Source organism: Talpa europaea (genome assembly GCF_964194135.1).
Source record: "Talpa europaea genome assembly, chromosome: 7".
Classification (NCBI taxonomy): Eukaryota; Metazoa; Chordata; class Mammalia; order Eulipotyphla; family Talpidae; genus Talpa; species Talpa europaea.
This window is the reverse complement of record NC_140074.1, coordinates 128,009,828-128,020,001: the sequence shown is the minus strand read 5'-3', so window position 1 is coordinate 128,020,001 and position 10,174 is coordinate 128,009,828. Positions and strand designations below refer to the sequence as shown.

The 10,174-nt window shown below is 49.2% G+C and overlaps 1 protein-coding gene across 1 annotated transcript in view; it reads left to right on the top strand.

Moving 5' to 3' along the window:
• Nucleotides 1-3,895: 3,895 nt before the first annotated feature.
• WIPI1 (WD repeat domain, phosphoinositide interacting 1) overlaps nt 3,896-10,174 on the top strand; it is a gene marked incomplete at its 3' end in the record, with an annotated part of 28,765 nt that continues 22,486 nt past the window's right edge. Inside the window, exons 1-3 of the mRNA XM_084237276.1 lie at nt 3,896-4,054; nt 7,554-7,636; nt 9,461-9,630. Of these exons, the coding sequence (XP_084093402.1) occupies nt 3,975-4,054; nt 7,554-7,636; nt 9,461-9,630 (333 nt within the window). The 5' untranslated portion in view covers nt 3,896-3,974. The remainder of the gene's footprint in view (nt 4,055-7,553; nt 7,637-9,460; nt 9,631-10,174) is intronic.

Here is a 10,174-nt window from a genome sequence, read left to right as displayed (position 1 = left end):
GAGGAGCTGGGAAGAGGAGCCCTTTCTTCCTTTGCTCACCTCTCCAGGCCTGAATCTGTTTCAATGAGGATCAGATGAGCTCTTTCCTGAACTGGCCCAAAGAGCTGGTTTCTGAAAATGGCACGAGACCTCCCCTTTCCTAACCTTGGAATCAGCTTTGGCTCTTCCCTCTTCTCTGTAACTTCCCCACAAATTTAGTCTTCCAAACTCCTCCTGTTAGGGGGAAAAGGATGTCCTAAAGCTAATTCCATACAGGCTTTGTGGACTCCACCCCCACCCCAGGCCAAAGCCAAAGACACTGGGAACTCCAAATCCCATCACCAACAAAGGGAAGGTGGCTGGCACCTGAGGGTGGGGTTAAGCAGCCAGGTGGGTATAAAGGCAGACACGTGGGCTTTGGAGGAGTCCCCCATTTTGGCTCTCCGCCAGCTCCCAGCATCCAGTCAGTGCTGAGAGTGCCTTTGGGTTTCCAGGTCGTCGGATCGGGTAGGACGCATTAAAGACTTTATTTCCCTATTTTCTCCCCGAGTTGTACATTTTCCTTATTTCCTTTTCCCTTGTAAATAAACCTTTTATTAACCTTTTGTGTGTGCCTGTAGTGGAGTATTCATAAGTCCCTTGTAAGTGCATGGGTGAGGACCCACAGCCAGGCAACCTGTTCAGTATCGGGGCTGCCCTATAACACTCGGAGCAGTAAGTTAGCTACCAGCCACCGGCGCACTTAAAACATGACTGATGTGATTGAGGTATGCTATACATGCAAAATTCATGCTGATCTTAAAGACTTTGCTATAAAAACAATCATCTAAATTAGTTGATTATTTTTATATTGATTGTCAATGATATTTTGACATATTGGAGTGAATAAAATAATTTGCCAGTTTCTTTTTACCTTTTTTAATACGGCTTCCAGAAAATTTCAAATTACACATGGGTTCACTTCTGTGGCCTACACGATCTTTTCAATTTATATGTCTTTTCTGACTCAATATATATTTTGGTGTGAGTTGACAGAGGTGCTAAATTATTGTGAAAGTGACAGTGATATTACAATATATAAAAGTATCAATCAACAAATTGTACACCTTAAGGCCTCCCTGGTGGCGCAGGGGTTAGAGACACAGTGCTATCAAGCTACAGGCAGCCAGTGCAGCACCCACACCCACATGGCACAACAGACCTCTCCTGTCGTGCCTGCTGCTCTCCTCAGCAGTGTATTTCAGTAGATCTGCCTGTTCTGCTCCCCACTCTGTCTCTGGTGAATCCTCTCACCCCCCACACCTCTGGCTTACACCCCAGTTCTCGTATGCATAAATAAATAAATCTTAAAAAAGCATATTGTATGCCTTAAACTAGATTATATGACAAATATTTCCATTTTTTAAAGTCTTGGATTTGTCCTAGTCTTTCTGGTTTTGCTGGCATCCAACAAGCTATCCTTTCACTTAGCCCTTCACTCCTAGAATTTTACATTAGTCTAAACCATCCTCCCTTCTAATCTGTACTGCACACCCTTGCCAAGTTTATCTGCCTAAGACACAGCTTTTTATCATGAAACACTCTGCTCAAAACTAGCACCAGTTCCCAACTCTACCCCATTAATATGGTGGAGTTTGACAATAAAGCTTCTACTTTAAAAGCCCTCTTGGTGCTCTGTAATTTTGCCAACAACCTGGCACTTAGCATGCCAGAGCTCTTGGTTTTCTACACAGACTAAAAAGGACGATAGCATTAGGCCAAGCTAGAAGGCAGGAGGAGAAGCACATTTGATCTAAAAGGTTACAAACAGCAGCCCTTTTTGCTTGCCCTGGTTTATACAATACCTGACAATCAACTAAAGAGCAAAGAACATCTGTGGATGTAGGAGCAGAACTATTTTTAAGTCAGTAAAAGAAAGAACAATAAAGTTGAGAGAAGAAACTGTTGCATTTGCATTTCAGAAAACCAAAACCAGAAATCCAACCAAAAAAGCTTTAAGTGAAACAGCGGTCCTCAGCATCCATTCTAGGGCCAAATTTCATATAAATATAGTTTTGTCACAAAACAAATAAATTTGAATTATACCAATTTGAAATGCTGGAGTATAGCAATAATTAAAATATCAGTTCCTCTCCAAAGTTGAAAATACACGAATTAAAAATTTGTGAGGCATCATATAAATTCAAAAGTAGCAGAGCTACTGAGTCATAAACTATGTTGATGGTATTTCTACTTGGCAACATGTTATTTACCTTGGGAAGGGAGAGCCTTTGTCAGGATTCATCTTGAATGATGTGAGTTTGGGATGGTGCTGCTGTTATAGGGCAGCCCCGATATTGAACGGGTTGCCTGGCTGTGGGTCCTCACCGGCGCTTACAAGGGACTTATGAATACTCCACTACAGGCACACACTAAAGGTTAATAAAAGGTTTATTTACAAGGGAAAAGGAAATAAGGAAAATGTACAACTCAGGGAGAAAATAGGGAAATAAAGTCTTTAATGCGTCCTACCTGATCCGCCAACTTGGAAACCCAAAAAGCACTCTCCGAGCTGGCCTGACACTGCGAGCTGGTGGAGAGCCAAAATGGGGGACTCCCCCAAAGCCCACGTGTCTGCCTTTTATATCAACCTGGCTGCTTAATCCCACCCTCAGGTCCCAGCCACCTTCCCTTTGGTGGTGATGGGATTTGGAGTTCCCAGTGTTTTGGCTTTGGCCTGGGGTGGGGGTGGAGTCCACAAAGCCTGTATGGAATTAGCTTTAGGACATCCTTTTCCCCCTAACACTCTCTTCAAGATTTCATCCCACGCATAAAACACACCACCGCATGTATATTTTAATTATTTTTTTCAGCTAAGGTCATACAGATTTTGCCAAATACTCTCTAGCAGAGGCTTTGGCGCATGGGTCTTGAAATGAGACAAATCGACTTTCTACCACCCATGGTGTTACCAAGCACAGATTATTTAGCAGTTGGATGTAAATTGGGAAAAATTATACTTTCCCCACGTTTTCTAAGAATCGAAGTAGACAGCAGAGTTACCACAATGCGGGGCATGTCAGAAGAGTCCCCCCACCGCCAGGGCCATTCCTAACCTTGGAATCAGCTTTGTCTCTTCCCTCTTCTCTGCAACTTCCCCACTAATTTAGTCTTCCAAACTCCTCGCAGCAGTAAGTTAGCTACCAGCCACGGGAGCATTTAAAACATGACTGATGTGATTGAGGTATGCTATACATGCAAAACTCATGCTGATCTTAAAGACAATAAAAACAATCATCTAAATTAGTTGATTGATTAGTTTTATATTGATTGTCAATGATTCTTTGACATATTGGAGTGAATAAAATAATTTGCCAGTTTCTTTTTACCTTTTTTAACATGGGTTACAGAAAATTGCAAGATTGCAAAATTGCAAAATTGCAAATTTCAAATTGCACTTGCCAGGCGCCTGGCCCCAGCACCCCGGCCTGGAGACTTTCCTCCAGGCAGCTTGCAGACTCTGCAAAAGGGTGGGGCTTTGGCGTCTAACGCAGCTACTAGGCTCCGCGAGGTTTAATGGACCGAGAGTCGCCCACGCCTTGGTGGGGGGGGGGGTGTAGGGGGGGTGGGAGCCAGGGCGTCGGCCTGTCCCCTCCGCGGCGTCCGCGACGCAGCTGCGGGGCAGCTGCCGGGCGCCCCCCGCGGCGCGAGCTCGTCCAGGCTCGCGCTTCGCGGGGAGGAGCTGGCAATGAAAACACCACCACGTGGCCAGCAGCGCGTGCGTCAAACGCCCTCGCCCAATGGCGAGCCGCATCAGGGGCAGGGGCGGGGCGCCCACGAGGAGATCCCGCCCACCGCCGTCCCCAATTGGCCAGGGGGCCGCGAGGTCCGGCGCCGGGCGGGCGGGCGGGGCCTGGCGGGCGGGGCGGGGCGAGGGGCGGGGCCGGCCGGCGCCAGCGGGCTGCTGAGCTGGCTGTCCCGGCTCCGCGCGGCGGCTTCCTGGGGTCGGGCCCCCGATGGAGGCCGAGGCCGCGGACGGCCCCCCGGGCGGGCCCGACGCGGCGCTCACCTGCTTCTCCTTCAACCAGGACTGCACGTAAGCCCGGCGCCCGCCCTGCCCGGCGGGGAGCGACAAGGGGCGCCCCGGGGTGCCGCCCGCGGGCCCCTGGCCGCGAGCGGGGCGCGGGCCTGCGCCCCTGGGGGGCCTGGGCGGGACGGCTGCCGGCGGCCCCAGGGGCCACCCCGCGCGCGCCACCCCGGCCCCCGCCTCCCTCCAGCCGCGGGGCCCGGCGCCCCACCCTCCGCCGCCCGCGGGCGCCAGAAGGGGGGGCCGGGGGTGCAGCGGGCGTCAGCGGAGGGGGGGCTGGAGAGGGTCAGGGAATGGGGGCGCGAGGGGGGGCCGGGGTCCACGATGGGGAGGGGAGCCGGGGAGGGAGGGTGGTGGCAAAACAAAGGAGGTGGGGAGGGAAGGGGAAGTTGCAAGCGGACCCAGGAGGGGGGCCGGGCCCAGGAAGATGGGGGTGCAGGAGCAACTTTCCCATTTGCCCTTGAGCATCTCAACGTGGCATCTGGGCCGGGCCGCGGCCGGAGAGGCGGCCTATCCCAGCGGCCAGGCCGGCCCCGGGGAGGGCATCCTGCGCCCGCCGGGGTCAGCACCCCCTCTTCTGACCGTGTGTCCACACCCCGCGCGCGGGGCCGGGCCGGGCCCTGGCCGGGCCCTGGCCGCCTGCTCTGGGAAGTGGACTCCGGGCTGTTGCTTTTCTGCCGGGACTTTGCATGTTTCACCTTGCTGTTGGGGTTTGGACTTTGGCCAGAGTGCCTGGAGCTGCTGGATTGTGTTTCAGACCTCTCGAGCCTCCTGTCCTTTAAAAACAAATGCCTGTTCGCCTCCCTCTTTGCTTGGAGTTGTTAGACGCTCACCGGGGTGCGGGGGCCCTGAGGGAATAATCTCCTTGGAATGTGCATCCCGAGCATCAGGCCGGGGTGACTGCCTCCCAGGTCCCCACTTCCTGCTGCACCAGTTTGGTTGTGTTGCTTGTTTGGAGTCAGCTTGGGGCTGGTGCTCTGGCCGCCCATGGCTGGGCTGTGCTAATATTGAACGTCCAGTGGTGTAATTAAGGCCGTGGTGTACATAGCAGCTCTGGCTGCTACTCCCTTTGTGTTTCTGTTTAAAAACAGCCAATGACAAACAATATGCCTTTGTTTGAAGAAAGAAAAAAACCAAAACTGTAATGGGGTAGCTGGACAGCTCGGTTACATGAGTGACTTTCAAGCTTTTCTTGACCGCAGTTACCAACAAGAAATACATATTACAAAACCCATACGCCCAAAACCCATATACATGTAATGTCACTGAAAAGCAATTCACAAAATGGGGTTGACCTTTTTTATGGGCTCTCCTCTCTAGTACTTTCTTTTTTTAATGCTGTTTGTGACTCACTGAATTGTTTTCCTGAGTTGGGACCCCAACTTTACAAAACATGATGATCGAAATAAAATTCTGATGTTTTGTAAGAAACATTTTGCAAAAGAGGGTGGCTGTTGAAATGCCTGGGTGTTTTCCTTTTCAATTGAACACAGTTTAAGGAGGGGGGTTAGCTTGCTTTTGGGTTGTAAATGTTCTAAATTGAGCTTGGTCAAATTGTTTACTACTTTTTTTTTTAAGTGATGTCAACTTTAGATAAATCCCAGCTTCTGTAGTCATTGGGTTGGAATGTGATTTCCAAACTGTAGGGTGCTTAGAAAGTTAATGTCCTTAGTCCCTACAGTCAGTTCTGTTTTCTTGGATGAAGGTCCTGCTGGGCAGCTCTGTCTTGCCTATAAATAAAAGTCTTTCTCACAGTCATTTGCTTGCAGCCATTGAGGGTATGACACTGGATTTTAAAATAAGTCCAGCCCCTTACCAAATACATTTAGGGGCCTTGCTGCCTTTTTCTGTATGCACAGGCTCAGTTGGGTTCTCGTATTTCTGGAAGAAGGTCTGTGAAGACAACTAACCTTTACCAGTCTCCTTCCCTCATTATTTTGTGCTTGGCTCTGGATACACCTTTCACTTGATCAGTGATATGTATTTGTCCCAAACACTATGCCCATGAGGAATGGTGAGGCTGCTCTTATCTTCCTACAGAAAGGCTTTCTAGATAAAATAAGGTTTTAGTCTGAATTCCTGACTCTTGATTCAGAGTCCTTTGTGGCCACTGAGCTGCGGTTTAAAACATAATAGTAATCCCATTGCCATTTTCTCAGGGAACAGAAGAACTTTCTGTAGTTCTGCTGCAGGAGGAGGGCTAATGTTTGAAAATGACTTTAAATTGCTCACTCTGGTTAATAGCATGGGATTCTAGTTACATTTTTTCCTTACTCGCAAGCTTGAAAACCGCAGCTTGCAACTGAATGCATCTATATTTATGTGGGAACGTTTATGTGAAGAAAGTTCAGAAACAGTAATCGTTGCAGAGAGTATTTTGAAGTTGTAAGATGCTGCTGGCTTGCTTTCTGGTAAGTGTTTGTCATCACTGGGGCTGGAGTTCTGGACACCCAGTGCTCTGCTGGCCTTATGCAGATTTCAGCACACGGGCCATGCAGCCAGCCGGAGGGCACCAACGCCCATGAGAGCTTGATTATAGTCTCTAGCCCTGTGTCACAGGGTAGAACAAACGTTTGGGTAGAAATAAAATCCAAGGAAAATTATGTGACCTTTTTTAAGGTTCATCAGGCAACAGGCATGGCCATCCGGGTTTCTAGCTTTCAGCTGTTTATTTTAATCTATGCTTCCCTGTGGCAAATGGAAACTCACCTTTTCAGATATTTTGCTCACTATCTAAGGAATATTAAGGAATAAGGAAGTTGGGCTAATTTTTAGGTCCACTGAGGACCAATGTAAGGTCCATTCTAGCTCCCACACTTTGGGATCTGGTCAGTTGCTCATTCTGAGGATTTTCTAGAGGAAATTCCTGACTCAGGTGTTGAGGACAAAGCAGGGTGGGCATTCCCCGCTGTCAAACAAAATCGACTCTTTGCTTTTATCCGGAAGCTAAGGAGACCTGCATTCACACTCGGACTTCATCTGTCGGTTGAAAAATAAAAAATGAAGGAAACAAGATTTTTTTTTTCCAGCCCACTCAGCTCCAGAATGTTTTCTTGGTGTGTGGTTTGTTGGCCATGATGCTTGCTTGGTGGAGTACAGTATAAAGCGCATTTCTCAACCCTGGCTGCACATCACACCACCTGACCTTAAAAGCAATCCAATGAAATAGAAAGCTAGTCATCGGTACTTTTTTAAAAACTTCCCAAGTGAGTGTAATGTACATCCAGGCAGACGAGCCACTGGGGTACAGTATGCGGGAGAGAAGGCCAACAGAGGCTTAACCATTGCACAGGTGCATGAGGAGTGGCCTTGACCTTTCCCCTTTTGCTGTGTCTGCTTACCTGACAGGACAAGCACCCAAGTAGGGAGCTGTTGACTAGCTAAGCACCTGAGGACGTGTATTTACCTGTTCCTCCCGTGAGACTGGGGGCCAAAAGGTGTCTGTCTTCAGGCAGATCTGCCGTCGGAGTGTAGTCCTGTCCTTCCCACGCTGTCACTGTCCTTCCAGGTCCCTCGCAATTGGAACCAAAGCCGGTTATAAGCTGTTTTCTCTGAGTTCTGTGGAGCATCTGGACCAAGTCCATGGAAGCAGTAAGTGTGTGCGTGAGGTCCCGGGGACACCAAATCCTCCCCCTAGACTTTTTTTTTTTTTAAAGGTTTATTTATGCTTACAAGAGCTGGGGTATAGGCCAGAGGTGTGGGGGATGAGACAGAGTGGGGAGCAGGCAGGCAGACTGACTGAAATACACTGCTGAGGGGAGCAGCGAGCGAGACCAGAGAGGTCTGCCACGCCATGTGGGTAACTCCCTGGCCCGCCAGGGATCGAACTCATGATGCAGAGGCTATGTTTAACCCCTTGCGCCACCAGGGAGGCCCTCCCCCTAGACTTTAATCTCTGGTCTTCCTGAGCATCTGCCTTCCCTCCCTAAACCTTCAAACATGCGGTGTGAGTATCTTTCAGATTTCATATAAAAGCACTGTCTCAGGCCTCCCTGGTGGTACAGGCGATTGAGTGCTATACTGTGAGGCTGTCCACAGCCTCTGCAGTGCAGGTTCAATCCCCGCCGGCCACGGAGATGCTCACATGGTGAAGCAGACCTCTCCTGACTCGCCCGCTGCTCCCCTCAGCAGTGTATTTCAGTCAGTCTGCCTGTTCTGTTCCCCACTCTGTCTCTGGTGAATCATCTCACCCTCCCACGCATCTGGCCTGTACCCTGGTTCTTGTATAAAAATAAATAAATAAATCTTTAAATAAAATAAAATCACTGTCTCCACATGCTCTCCAAAACTGCAACAAAGCACTTGGTAAGATTTGGCAAAAGCTTAGGGAGCATTTTCTTTCAATATCAAGATATCCTTTGTCTGAAATCATACTGTTGACCCTTCTTTATGTAGGGACATGCACAATCATTAAACCAAAAGGTGATTTATGAGGGGTTTTTTTGGGGGGGCGGCCATAATCATGGCATCATAGAATACGGGTAATATTTAGTCGTGGGAGTATTTCCTTTGTTTTAATAGAGTGACATCATCCCAATTACATAGCCCATCTCAAAGGTGTTAAACACTTCTAATGAATAATTTGTTAAAAATCAGCTTAGGAATGTGGCCCTCTTGTTTTCTCAGGATAAGTAGTAATTTCTGTCATTATAAACCATAACCGAACAATACACAGTCTTTGGATTTCTTGGAAAGAAAGTGGTTTGATAAACGACCTACCTGGCTCCTAATTTTTTTGTAAGATAATCTTTTTATGATACCATGTTGGTGAATGTTTTCCTCTGTTTCTGCCCCGTGCTGTTCCCAAGCACCAGAAGGGCAAACATGTGAAAAGAATGTTCTCAGATGTCTCCAGGCCTCAACCTGGTTTGTAGGTGCTGGACACTCCACCTATCATCTTTCTTTTGAGCACAGGCGAACTGCCCTGGTCTTAATAGTGATGTCCAGGTTGTTTTCAACAGGAAGGGCTTCTGGAGAGCACAGTCCAGTCGAGAGGGGGCAGGTCTAGCTACCTGGTCCTCCTCCAAGGCTGCACCTGGTCCCCCTCTTAGCAACCGGACCCACAAGAGTCCTGAAAACAGAGGCCCCCACGCACTGATCACTCCTTTGAAACCTCTCGCAGGGAGAGAGTAGATTGAGATTGTCCTGAACTCCCAAATGTAGTTGACAGCACTAGCAGTGTCCCAGAGGGGTGTTCCACCCAGCAGAGTGCCTTCCGAGAGCCAGGAACCCCCTGATTTTGTGTTCTGGCCACTGGTGTTTTCTCTACGTGAGTGATACTTGAAAGGGCTTGGGAACTGCTGCCTTGGGAACCATGAAAGAAAGGTTGTTGTAAATGTGTGCTGGGGGAGGGCGCGCCATCAGCAAGCTCCAGAGAGTGGCTGCCTGGCATGTGACACGTGTCACCTCCTCCAGATGAGATCCCGGATGTGTACATTGTGGAGCGCCTCTTCTCCAGCAGCCTGGTGGTTGTGGTCAGTCACGCCAAGCCTCGGCAGATGAACGTGTATCACTTCAAGAAGGGCACGGAGATCTGTAACTACAGCTACTCCAGCAACATCTTGTCCATAAGGCTGAACCGGCAGGTGAGCAGGGATCCCTTAGGGGGAGGGGGGCAGGCTTCTGCTAATTGGAGCCAAAGAAAAAGGTGACTATCTTTCAAGAGCAGTGTCTCCAAAGCAAGCTTTAAATTGATTCTGATCCGTAGTCAGTCCCCTTTGCAGCACTGGAGATGCGTCTCCTTTGCGCTGCTGGCCTGCACCTGCATCAAACTAGTTTGAAAGGGGTCTTGAATTCTCAGGCCTAGTGTTACAGGGGCCATTGTGAAGAGAGTCTATGCCAGCACTTGTTTCACTGTTGTGTCCTCCCTGGTCCTGCTGCCCCATATTCTTTCTGGAACAGTGACCACTGGCTCAGTGAGCCTCTCCCCCTGGGTACAGGCTGGGCCAAACTGTGGCTCTAGAACTGTCTTCTGAGCTATTGCAGGGGCAGTAGCCCCCTAGATTGGGCTCTTGACCATGGCATTCATTGCAGACTGATGGTAATGCCTCGAGAACAAACCTCCTGAGGACAAAGCCTGGTCCTCCTGGGTTAGTGCTGAAGCCAGTTAGTAAAATCCAACCTTCTCTC